Source organism: Poecilia reticulata, linkage group LG4 (genome assembly GCF_000633615.1).
Source record: "Poecilia reticulata strain Guanapo linkage group LG4, Guppy_female_1.0+MT, whole genome shotgun sequence".
In the NCBI taxonomy this organism is placed as follows: domain Eukaryota; kingdom Metazoa; phylum Chordata; class Actinopteri; order Cyprinodontiformes; family Poeciliidae; genus Poecilia; species Poecilia reticulata.
The window spans coordinates 17,608,937-17,621,792 of record NC_024334.1 but is presented as its reverse complement, the minus strand read 5'-3'; the positions used below and the strand labels follow the sequence as shown (position 1 = coordinate 17,621,792).

Sequence of the window (12,856 nt, the reverse complement as noted above, 5' to 3'; positions counted from 1 at the left end):
TTTCCCACAATATTAGCATCATTCTCTCAAAAACATGGTAAATCAACTCAATCCTCCTATTCTAACCTTGCTTATCAACTTCCAAACTTGGGCTATTCCTTTAAAGGGACAGTATTATGTAAAATCTACTGTTTTGAGCTCACAGAGCACCCTTCCCTCGCTACTCCCCCACTCAGCTCCTTCAGACTAGCCAGCAGCAATTAGCAAACACCTGGAGGAACTGTGAAATATATGAGCTCATTATAGGAGCTACTGCTCAGGAAAATGCTGGTAAAAATGTTGTTGAAGGGTCAATAGAGGAGCCATGTTGTGATGACTTCCTGGAGGTGGAGTTTCAGAAACAGCAGGAGTTTTTAAAGAGACAGAGGCCCAAATTCAAGGCATTAAATTACAAATTGAAATTTCTTTGTTTCATATATAAAGCATTTTTTTTAACCACTGAAAGTTCTTGATTGTGCTACAAAATAACAATATTTGGCTTGAAAACAAACAATACTGGCCCTTTAAATACTCCATCACTTCTAAAGCCTGCAGCATCATCTCCACTTTTTGGTACGTCTCCCAAGATTTGATATTCACTCCCCTCTCTGTGTTTTTCCCTCTGATGCTCCAATCTGTGACTGATGTCATTTGGTGCCATCAGCGATGGCTTAATTTGACGTCAACTGCGACCCCACCGAACGGAAAACAGCAACTTAAACGGAGCTAAATCCTTGACCAGCAGATGTGAGCCAGATGTCACTGCAGCAGAGAGACCCCCTCCACCAAGATGGGTTTAGCAGTCCAACAACTGCAGACGAGGCGTCTGTGTAATCAAAGGCCGAGCAGAACAAGCACAAAGTTGTTTCTATCAACTAGGATTACGTTTAGGTCTTGTCACGTCGAGTTCCGCATATCCACAAATTTGTAGACTCACATGCAGTTAAGCAGCATATTTTTGCATATGTTATAGAATGAAAACACTACCTGTTCTTCAGACAGCGTGAAAGTTCTTGAATCAGTTTTGCTTGACAATCGTCTCAAAGTTGCAGTTACACCAATTTCCAGTGCGTCTTACCTATCACACTTTTTCCTTCCACCCAACTTTCTATGAAAACACTTGAGCCAGCAAAGAGCTTTTATAGCTTCAACAATTGTCTTCTGGACATCTGTCAAAGTCAGTAGTCATATGGTTGTATAGGCCATAATAACTATAATATTTTTAAAAATATGTTATGTAATATCACAATTTTCTGCAACATAGAACTTTGGGTGTTTTTGTTATGTGTAAGTCATAAACATAAAAATTACACAAAACAAGTCTTAAAATATTTTACTCTATGTGCAATGACTCTATAAAATATGCATACAGGTTTAAACAGGGAGAGTTCAGTTTGATTTCATGATGCACCGTGAGAAAATGAACAGATTATTTTTATTTTTATTAAGTGTAGACAATCTGGATTCACTTGTTTACATACCACTTTTCTTTCAGTGTGGAGTAATTCAGAATGAATGAAACATCAGTTAGCAGCCCTTCATTAAGGCTTAAATGTCAGCAGCCACATTATTGCTTTATTATGACTGAGCACTAAGAGCCGGAAGACAGTGCGAGTGAAGCTTTATTGGAATCAGGTACAGAACAAAGTGCACGTTCTTGACATTAGCACAGGCCTTGACATTTGTCACATGAAAAATGGGATAAAAAAACTAAAGCAATGCATTTATTAAGAAAGATGACTGGCAGATTGATGAAAACCTAATTAAATACAGGTAAAATGTTGAAATTTTTAGCACGAGCACAAAATAAATTGTCATTCACTTCAGCGTTATTTATTGCTTCAGGTATTTGCTGTTAAAGCACAGACAGTTTCTGTTTACTTCAATGTCATAATACAATATTTCTAAAAAAAAAGAAACTGTGCTAAAGCAGGCATTAGGTCACATGATAAAGTTTGGACATTAAAGCAAATTCAGCTAAAACTAACGTTTGTATTTTCTGAGATATGGGTGGAAAAAACCCATTACATTCCATTATTCTGTTAAAGTGATTTCCCTTATTGGAAAAAGAAAATATGGGTACAATAAATATAGCTTTTGTTTTTAAATACGCTGAAAAAAAAACATCATGGCCACTCATATGTCGAATGCAGATATGAAATGGTAAGGCTCAGTTTAAAATGAAATAAAGAAAGCATGGCTGTATTTAAATGTCTAAAAATACACAAATATGAAAACAAAACTCCAAATCTAACAATTTATGTTTTTCAATGTGTTAAAAATCTTAAATTTACTACATTGCCATAAGTACTGACACATGCCATCAACATGCCAATCACCTCGAAAACTGTTAAACTGCAGTCGATTAGCATTTAATATGAGCCAGCTTGCTATCAAGCTAACAGTTTGTGTTTGTGGGTCACTTGAACTAAGAGTATTTTAAGTAACTTAAAAATAAAAGCATGACACATGAATGGAATAAAATGAAGCAACAGCAGGCTAGTTGTTTTTCCCCATACGCTTGTCTTTATGCTAAATAGGGCTAAGCTAAGCTAAACAAAGCTAAAGACATCAGGTAGTAGCTGTTTTTTTTATTAATATTGTTAAATATTTCTATTTGAACCAAAGTAATGTGAATTAGTGTGGTCATGGCGCTTTTTCTTAAATGTCCCAGCACATGTCCGTCTTATTTTCATGCCAAAACAGGATTTTTTTTCTTTTTCTGAAGGCTAATCATCAAGTATGCTAGCTTGTATAAAAGACCAAAGAAACAAACTTATATCTATGAAAAAAACTGAATGTTTTTGTAAGCATAAAACCTTTTTAACTTGCCAGGGTTTAAACTACTTGGCTCATTTTCTTTTTAAGCACTAAAACTAGCAACTAACAATGCTGTTGTGTAAGCGTTACATCGATATAAGTGCAAACTTTACTGGCCTAGTGGTGCTATTCTATGAGCAGGGCAAATATACTACTGTTATAAGCTACTCCCGTACTTACATATATACAGAGTTTAACCTCACAGTTTAGAAACACACCACTTTCGCTTTAAACGTTTCCCGCTTTCATCTCCACTTAAACAAAAACTCAGACTGACTAAACTCAATTGAGGACAAGCCACCGTAAATCGAAAAGTAAAAAACATAAAATAAATAAAAAAAGAAAACGTGAACAAGTAGAGTCCACTAAATGAACTTTCTGAACCAGGTTTCAGAGTAAGGTTGAGTGCAGAGTTCAGTGCATTCATAAGGAGTTATCACACTCTGAAGGCAACACATTCAGCATGGCTATTCGGCTGCTTTTAACAAGAAAGCAAAGTTACATTTGCCTTGGTCCTGTTTCACATTCGTGGACCTCAAGGTTAATATTTACTGTACAAAGACTTTACAAAGATAAAAAGCGGTTTTGAATGATACAGTACAAATTTTTTACTTTGCATAGCATTTGGCCTTGCTGTTCCATTTCCAACTCAAAACTAAACGACAGAATACAAATGCCAAATGCTCAAAATAAAAAAAAATTTAAAAAAAGTATAACCAAGTTCTGGATGAGCAATCATAAGTTAATCTTTTAGGTCGGTAATCATACATGTACTAACTCAAGGCAAACATGGCAGCACTTACCCGAAGCAACACACATGCAATAACTTGTAAATATCTTAAAAGAACAACAATTATGGTACAAGGACAAAGTGCTTGGCATTATCGTTTGTTGATTAAGTTCTCGTCATCACTGGCCCTCAGTCTAGAACTCACTCGGCTCCTTTAATCACTGGCTCTCTGTTGAGGTACGTGGCCCAGTACACCAGGTTGAAGGTCCCAAAAAGCACGGGGAACACAATCCTGGACATCTTGTCGATCTTGCTCACGCTATTGTAAGTCTTTTTGGGGTCCGGAGCCTTGCTTTCAGACGGTTTGAGCTGAATAGTTGTGCTGTTTGAAATGGTGGAGATGGACGCGTCCTTGGTGAGGTTGGCTGTGTAGTTCACACCAGTGGAGCAAGTGTTGTTGGGCTTCATGGACAACGCCAATGGGTCTTTTTTCTGCGGTGAAAGGAACAAGCTGTGGTTCTCATAAAACTGTGGTGGTAAATATTGGTAATATAAGTTAAGGTGATATATGGAACAAAAGTAAAACCTGAAGGTTTTGCACTTGGTTTGGACTAAGGGTCTACTGGACTAGTCTTCCTGACAGTCCGGTAGGTTCAATTGGGGACCAAATTGCAGTGTTTTACATTTTAAGCTGGTGCTGCTCTCTTTCACATTTAACTGTGTCAAACAAACTAAACTCTTTGAAAAAAAACCGTTCCCCTCCTCACTTGCAGTGGCGCTGCATCAAGAACTACTGAAGGAAATGACACAAAAACATGAATGCAACTTTCTTCCTCACAAAATGTAAACAAAATGGAGTAGCATCATTTTTTTTTTGCAGATGTAGGATTTCTATTGTGTTATTAGTAAAAGAAAACGAGCCATTTCGCCCGCTAGTGCTAGACGCAAGCATTTGTTTTGGTTGTATTTACCCAGAATGCCCAGCGCTATTGTTGTGGAGCGGTCTCCGGTCCACTTTAATCCACATAGGCATTCGAAACACGCCAGAGTTCACTTCAACCGAATAGAAAGCGATGTTTTTAGGCGGACCAGAGTTGGGTTTTTTGGTCAGCATCAGAGTTTGATTGCAACTCTGATGCAATCGAACTTAATCAAACTGGACCTTCTAGTTTGATTAAAGCAGTGCCAGTGAACCTTAAAAAAATGAACATTTTCAAGCATTTTCCACAAATGTTTCTCCTGATCATGCTCATTTTCTAATAGCTCAGCAAGTTTTGAACAAACTTTTCAAACGTTTAGCTCTGAATCCCTATCTTCATATTTTGATACCAAACCCAGCGCACGTACCTTGGGCTGTTGGGCCTCCATCGCTTTTTTCCCGTCCCAGGCCCAGCTCCTTTTGGTAAAATAATTCACTGTGGCAAATTCAATGAGAGCTGAGAAGACGAAGGCATAGCACACCGCAATGAACCAGTCCATGGCGGTGGCATAGGCCACTTTGGGAAGGGAGTTTCGAGCGCTGATGCTGAGAGTGGTCATGGTGAGGACCGTGGTCACACCTGGCAGTGAGAGAGAAAACTGGGTCAGTCTTAGATATCAGAGTTGCAGTTCTGTTTCTATTACAGCAGATTAAGGCATGGAAAACAGCTGGCTGCGTAGGAGAGTATTATCAACAGATCAAGCAGTAGTAGTAAGAAAAAAAAATCCCTACAGAGAAATATTCAGCCTCTAATCATGGAAAGAACAGCTAAATGTCTCTCTGAAGCTGTGGGAATCCTCCTACTGCCGTTTCAGCTAAAATATTTCAGCCGTCGCACGGCTCGACGCGTGGTCCAGACTCACCAAAGACGGTCCTTGCTGGCACCGACTCTCGGTTGAGCCAGAAAGAAACCTGGGACAGAATCACAGTCATGAAGCACGGCATGTAGGTCTGGATGACGAAGTAGCCTATCTTCCTCTTCAGGTAAAAGTGAGCCATCATCACCGTGTACTCGCCTGGAGACAACAAAACAGATGGATTGTCATTTCTCCATGTGCTTTTGCTGTTTATTTAAAACAGTACATTCAGGTAGAAGAGCTGCTGGGAACAATATGAGAGCTTTGTCAGGTTAGACAGGAAGCTTGTCAGAACTTTAGAAAAATATAATGGAGATATTTGTTAACTCGGCTCGCATTAATTTTATAGTGAGAAGATGGCAAATGCTTGAAAAGTTATATTTAAACTGTATGGACATGTTGTAATGTCAGGTAGAGCTACTACAACCTTTATTTTAAAAAAATCTAAATATTAGTTACAGTTTGTTTGGATTTTCAAACTTTCGTTAAGACTTTTTCCTCTCTTTTCTTTGTTTTTTAAGTACTCGTTTGACACGATTAATCAGATTAACTGTGATGTTTCGATTTCGGGAATAATTATCAGCTAATTTAGCAATCGGTTAATCGTTAACTGGAGTGTAAAGTCTAAAAAAAACACTGTTTCTGAAAGAACATATTCAGAGAAATAATTAATCCAAAATTGTACATAAACACATCCATTTTGCATTTAAGAGAAAAAAAACCAACATAGTTTTTTGTCTGTAAATATGTTCTGCCTAGAAATGGTCGTTTTAATTTCCCCTGGTTCAAATATCAGTACAGCGCTAACAGACAATAAAAACAAACGAAAAAAAAACTCCCTTTTGATATACAGTCAATCGGTTAGTCCAAAAAAATAGTCAACTGATCAGCTATAAATTGTATTGACTTGTTAAAGTCAAGCAGAAAACCCTGAGCTTTTCACATGTTGATATTAGATGTATTTTTTAGCTGTAAATTCCTCCTTTGCTACACATGATCAAGCATAAACTATAGAAATGCTACATTATTGCATAAAAGGCAATAAAAATGTTCACTTTCTTATTTAAAAAGAAATTTTATTGTTTGTTTATTCGCATTGCTTAGTGTATTTTCTAAAACTGTTCAATGAAAAATTTGTAGAAAGTGGCCATTTTAATCTGATTAATCGATTGTCAGAATAACAGATAAAATAATTGATTCCTGAGATAACAGATAAATGTGGCCCTAATTCGCTGTAAGATTCTCACACATCTTCCCTTCTCGTCACAACAGGTTTACGTTTTGTCACTTAAAGTTTTGCTTCTGCTTTGTGAAGAATGTAAAATAAAAAAGCCGGCGGGCCCGAGCGACGTTTAAATCCAAGAAATAACAGTTTGCTGTCGTAAGAAACTTGAAACTTTGATCTGATGGCTGATGAAAACCACTACGCTGTGGTTTGTTTGTTTTAAACTAAGAGCACACTCAACCTGTGACATTTCTTTCTCTTCCTCTCATAAAGCACCTGTGTGCTGCCCGGCCCGCCCTGCCTAATAAACCTCCTCTTTCTGGGTCATCCCGCCGGTGAACTCTGGTGACTCAGACACAGCCTCGCACTGCACGCCCTCTCTCTGCGCAGTTTCTGCTTTTCCATTCAAATGAAGCGCAGATTAAAAAGGGACTTTGAAAAAAAATGGGCAGATTTCAATCCTCATACAAAACCATACTTTCAGTAACTTCCAGTAGAAATAAACATGACTAAGACTGGTGTTTACTACTCTTCCCACACTCTCTGTCTGGGATTTTCTGTTTTTAATCACAAAATTATATAGTAATTATTGTGATTTGGGCTGCAACTAACGATTATTGTAGTAATGGATTAATCTAATAATAATAAAAAAGGCACAATGTGCAGATTTTTCACTTGACCACTTTTGTACATTATTAGAAATACATTAAACGGCACAAATACAAAAATAACAAAGTTCTACTTTTAATTAAGAAAATATGTGTAAAAAATATCAACACATTTTTCTTAGTACCATCGCTTACAGTGACGTTTGTGATGTTTTCCGAGTGCAACAATGACAAGACCGCTTTATCTTGTATTATTATTATTATTATTATTATTATTATTATTATTATTATTATTATTATTATTATTATTAGTAGTAGTAGTAGTAGTAGTAGTAGTAGTAGTAGTATTAATAATAATAATAATAATAATAATAATAATAATAATAAATTGTAATGCTGGCTGCACTTCCTGCCGTTAACTATCTGCTTTTCTGTCATATTATCTGACATTGACCAGAGTTCCCTCCTTTAAATAATTCATGTATTTATTTTTACAGGGAAAGAGAAAGTAGGTTGTTGGGTTGGGGAGAAAATCATCGTATCCTGTTAATCAAGTGAAGATTGCATTTGAATGATTTCCTTGTTTTGTGAAATCCTGTCGAGCTGCCGAGTCTGATAAACTATGGAAAATCCACAGATGACTGCTGCTTTCTCCTGGCAAAATCGGATTTTTCTGTCTCGCTAATCCCTTGTCACAATCTGCACTCTCTCTCTCTCTCTCTCTCTCCCTCTCTCTCTCTCTCTCTCTCTCTCCCTCTCTCTCTCTCTCTCTCTCTCTCTCTCTCTCAGTCTCTCCTTCTCTCTCTTTCTATGTGCAAGCACCACGTACGTGTGTGTGCGCGTGCGTGTGTAACACAGTCCATCCCATTCTGTCAAGCCAGGCCACTCTTGATTGGGGACGTTCATCCCCGCCTCGCCTGAGCGAGAACGCCGAATTGGACCTGGCTCGGCGGCCCTGACTGCATGCAGGTGCAAAGTGGAGGGTGAAGGAGGGGGGACGTGACGGGACGGGAGCAAAGTTTGTGGACGGTGCCAGCGATGCAACAAGCGGCATCATGCCGTCGGTGAAAGGAGTTCCCGGGTTGCCTTCACTCTGTGGACTGTTGGCCTGCAGCCCTGCTCTGAGGGGGCACGGCGTGGGGGGGTCTGCTGTGATCTGACCTGACCAGACTGCCTTCTGGGACTGAAAGTGGATGGAAACCTCCCGGGTCTAAACAAACAAACAAACAAGCAAACAAACAAACAACAAAATGCGGTTGTGGTGGATTTTACTGTTTGGGTTCTGGAGCGTCAGTGGGGAGCTACCATTTATAGCGGAGAACAACGCGGCCATGCTGGTCAACTGGTGAGTACAGATCCACGCCATCTGTTGATTGAGCTGTGATCTGGAAGCAATATCATGCATTTAAAAACAAAAACAAACAAGCATAAAAAAAAACAAAAAAACGTTTGTCTATCACAACTTATGCTCCTGCAGCCGTATTTGCATCCAGTGCGGTTCAACCGGTGAGACCCGGGGGGGTCAGTTTCACCACGTGTGCGCCCAGCTCACTGCTGAGCTATTCTGGGCCCGCTAAGGAGGGTCTGAACCTCAGATTAGCTCGGCTAATTAAGAGCGTGCTGGCTCTGGGTGACTCGCCTTCCCTTTTTAGATAGCGTTTTTGCTACGTGTGAAAAACGGGCCGCACCCTTCAGAACTTGCTCTGCTCCAGGATTTCCCACCCCAGTGAACGCGCCCGGATTTGTCTCCGATTTAATGCGTGTGGTCATAAAATTTAATGCGTGTGGTCATAAAATGCTTTTCTTTCACACATCACCCGGCGAAAACAGGGCATAGCACCTCTGTTTACATCTTTGGGAAGCCCCTCTTCCTCTCCCCTCCTCCTTTGTGACAGAGTAACAACCAAAAACCAAAAGTATTATTCTTTACATAAGGGAATTAAGCAGATGCCGTCCCGTCCAACCCTTCCGTCGCTTCCACAGCAGCCAATCCCTGCGCTGTGATGTCACTCGGTAAAAGCACAACTGATGGGCCTGCATACGGATTAACCCTACAGACCCAGTGGCTAAGACCACGGATAAGTGATTTTTTTTTTTTTGTCCCCCTCCCCCTCACCCCACCCGCTCTCCTCCTGACAGCCCCAGAGACAGCTGGCTGTGTGTGGGAGGCGCACTCAAATCCTGGAGATTCATTCATTGTCCCCCCCCCACTGCCTCTTATCCAGCTTGATTTGAAAACATTTCCTTTCCACAGCAACTTTAGCGTTGCAGGCTGTAATAACGCTGAGCGTAATGATGATGATAAAAACCACGTCCAGGCTGGAGCTGCTGTGTTGATTCCTCAAGGTTCTCGCCCACTGTTCCACATTTTTGAATAAAGGTGGTGACCCTAAATGACTTAGATTTGATCACATCCAACATGTGGAACAACTGAATCCATGTTAAAAAAGAAAGCGCATTCTTACATTTGGTATAAACTTTTGCTTCACGGTAGGAGTGTCAAACTCATTTAGCGCGTCACGATCATAAACAGATCATTCCTGCTTGTATCCATCAGACTATAAAATTCTGAATGTCTTTATGTTGAAGTTTACTCTGAACTCGTTTATAGTCAAATATTTCCATTTTGTTTATTTTATATTTAGGTCATTTTTAAATCATTTCTAATTTCACACCTGTGCTATACACTTTATATTACCAATTGCTACGTTTGTATTTGCCAATATTTCACACTTTGGATGTGAAGAGCTTGTCAACAAATAAGCAATTTCCTCTTGAGGATCAATACGGTATATTCTGAATGTATTAAAATTATGGGTTGCGGCAGACTGTATGGATAAAACCCAGTAAAGTAACAGGGTTTCCCCTAGAAAACGTTCTAAGTCCGGTGGTACAGGCAGTAGGGCGTTCAGCGGCCCATCATGCTTTGTGCTAAAAAAAAGTTTAAAGTTGGCAAGAAATTTTAAAATATGCTTCCAACGGTTTCACCAAAGAAACTCTATAACCCATCTTTGCTATCACTGTTACTTTTGTATATAAAAAAGGAAACAAACAATACTTAGCCTTGTGCGGGAGGTAAGTAAAGCCTGGTGGCCCGCCAGGCTTATAATACACTGAGGGAAACCCTAAATAATAATAAATAGCCGTCTCTGTATTCAGTGAGTGCTTCTTAAAGTTAAATATTACTGAACATCTTTTCACAGTGATGTAATGTGGCAGTATACAGATAAAAAAACCTGCTTGGATTTGACTGGTAAAATAACATTTAAGCAGACAACTGTTATCTTGATAACAATCTGCACAATCTCTCAAAATGACTCTATTTTTATTCAGCCATCTTGTGTTTAGTGGGGCCACATAAAAGGTTATCGTGGGCCAGATTTGGCCCAGGTGCCTTGAGTTTGACACATGCTTCACACATGCTTAGGGCTGGACAATAAATCAACAACAATAGATATATACATCAATATACCAATAGATAACGCATCTGATAGAATGTTCAATAATTTCACTGAACTCCGATCCAGAACTGCAAAGCATTCTGGGAGATGTAGGCAGAGGAAAAGCTTTAGCTCCCAAGCACCCAAGTCTTGAAATTCATTGAATTTGTACACTGTGCCATGATTCAGCTCTTGAACTGGACCGACCCAGTAAACCAGTTACCAGACATGAGCAGCTCTGTATGATTTTAGCTCACTGTTCCAAAGCAAACAATGAGATGTTTACGGGTCTTCTGGTGTAAAAATGCTCCTTTTAGCTTCTTAAGGAAAATTTCTATTAGATTGAGGTCAAAGCTTTGATTTGCCCTCATAAGAATATAAACTGTATTCTTTAATCATTCTTTGGCAGATTAAACTGTGTGCTTAGGCCCACTGTCTTACTGCTTGGCCTATTTTCTCCAAAGATTTGTTTCAGTGTCTCAACATTTTGCTGTAGAGTACAGTAGTATAAACCCAGATGTGCTGTTCCTGCAATGGCAGCAGGTTATTGGGGCCAAGCAGCAGCAAAGCAAAGTGAAAGGTCAAGGAGATTCTCCTCTCTCCTAACATGACACATCCTCTTTGGTTTGTTGTGTGCTGGGTCTATTATTATATACTTTATCTGCATTTCACCAAACAAAAATGTTGAATTTTTTATTTTTCCCCCCCCCCACATTTTGACATATTAAAGCTATATAAGTATGGAGTTGTATCAGATTGACCAGCACAAAGAGCCTCGTGATTGTCAACTGAAAGGAAAATATATAATTTTAAAAATGTATCACCAATGTAAACCAGAAAAGTGTGGGGTGCATTTATATTCATTCTTCTGTCTGATAAATGAATCCGTTGGCACCAACAGACTTCAGAAATCCCCTCATCAGTAAGTGGAGATCACCTGTGTGCCGTTTAATCTCCATGCATGTTCTGTACAGCGACACGGAGACAGAGGAACGCAGCAGACACACCGGGGAGAGTTGTGTTTAAAACAAAATATGCTACAAAACGACGTCCCGCACTTTGAACATCTCACAGAACGCCGATCAATCCGTCCGCAGACAGGGAGCGGAACGGTGACCAACCCACCAAAACATGGCCGTCTACCTAAACTGAGAAAAAGGGTGAGGAGACCATAAACGCTCCCACCTTCTTCATCCAACGTGCCGTTCTCGTTAACATAAATGCGTGATGAAAACTGTGTTTGCAGAGCTAGCGTGCGCCCACTGAACTGGGCCCCAGGCCCGGGTCTGTGCTCTGCAGCCGGAGCGGGTTTACGGTCTGTCTGCTGTACCCCGACTGGTGTAGATCTCCTCTGTTCCTGCCGTCTGGCCGATCAGGTGATACTGGTTGAGCCTGGAGCCTTCCTCTGCCACCACCACAGACTTGGCTGCGTCCTCAGTCCACTTGTAGATCACTTCTGAGACAGGGTAGGCATCTAGGAGAGAGGAGACGTTTTTACAGGTTTATAATCAAATATGTATAGATTGCACAATGTCAAATCCATACAGAAGCATGGAGCCAGTGAAGATTGTGTTTAGGCTAAGGCTGTCGACGTTAACGCATACGACTGATCTGAAGAGCTTAATGCCTTAACATTACATAATGAAGATTAATTGCGTTACCTATTTTGACCTAAAAGCTTCTCTACCGCAAAGGGTTACCTGGTTTACAGCAGCGCGGTCTTGTACTGCGGTCAGCAATGCAGAGTCACAAACACAAGTGAAAAACTGAGCAGGGAGAGTCAGACTGGTGAGCTCAGCGGCACAGTTTTCTTTTAAAAACACCTTTATGTACGTTTGGATAAAACCATTATATAATGTAGTGTAATATTGTGCTATGCTACAATATTATTGCAATAGTTCATCATTATTGCAGTAATGAATAACCCTTCCACCAAAGCACAACAAGTTTATAGTAAGTCTGTCACAATAAACAATTAATTAATTAATAAAATGAGAAATTAAAATAATCATGATCGTGATTTTTTTGAAAGACAATTTTGTTAGCAGAGGTTTCATAATCCATTTTATGTATGTTTGTGGTTGTAATGTTCCTTGTCCCCCATTTCATTTCTTGATCTTTGGTTGTCATGTTTTTATTTTGAATATTCAAAATGTCTTCCAGCTTCAGTGTCCAATTCTTTACTAAATTAAACCTTATTAATGTTTGAGGGGGTGAC

The 12,856-nt window shown here is 39.6% G+C and overlaps 2 protein-coding genes across 2 annotated transcripts in view; one reads left to right on the top strand and one right to left on the bottom strand.

Annotated features, from left to right (window-relative positions):
* Positions 1-1,583: 1,583 nt before the first annotated feature.
* gabra5 (gamma-aminobutyric acid type A receptor subunit alpha5) overlaps positions 1,584-12,856 on the bottom strand; it is a 33,685-nt gene continuing 22,412 nt past the window's right edge. Inside the window, exons 7-10 of the mRNA XM_008407637.2 lie at positions 11,969-12,112; positions 5,372-5,524; positions 4,877-5,088; positions 1,584-4,021 (exon numbers count right to left, since the gene is read on the bottom strand). Coding sequence (XP_008405859.1) covers positions 3,731-4,021; positions 4,877-5,088; positions 5,372-5,524; positions 11,969-12,112 — 800 coding nt within the window. The 3' untranslated portion in view covers positions 1,584-3,730. The remainder of the gene's footprint in view (positions 4,022-4,876; positions 5,089-5,371; positions 5,525-11,968; positions 12,113-12,856) is intronic.
* The window catches only part of gabrb3 (gamma-aminobutyric acid type A receptor subunit beta3), a 58,030-nt gene continuing 53,622 nt past the window's right edge, over positions 8,449-12,856 (top strand). The window contains exon 1 of the mRNA XM_008407635.2: positions 8,449-8,543. Within this exon, the coding sequence (XP_008405857.1) occupies positions 8,449-8,543 (95 nt within the window). The remainder of the gene's footprint in view (positions 8,544-12,856) is intronic.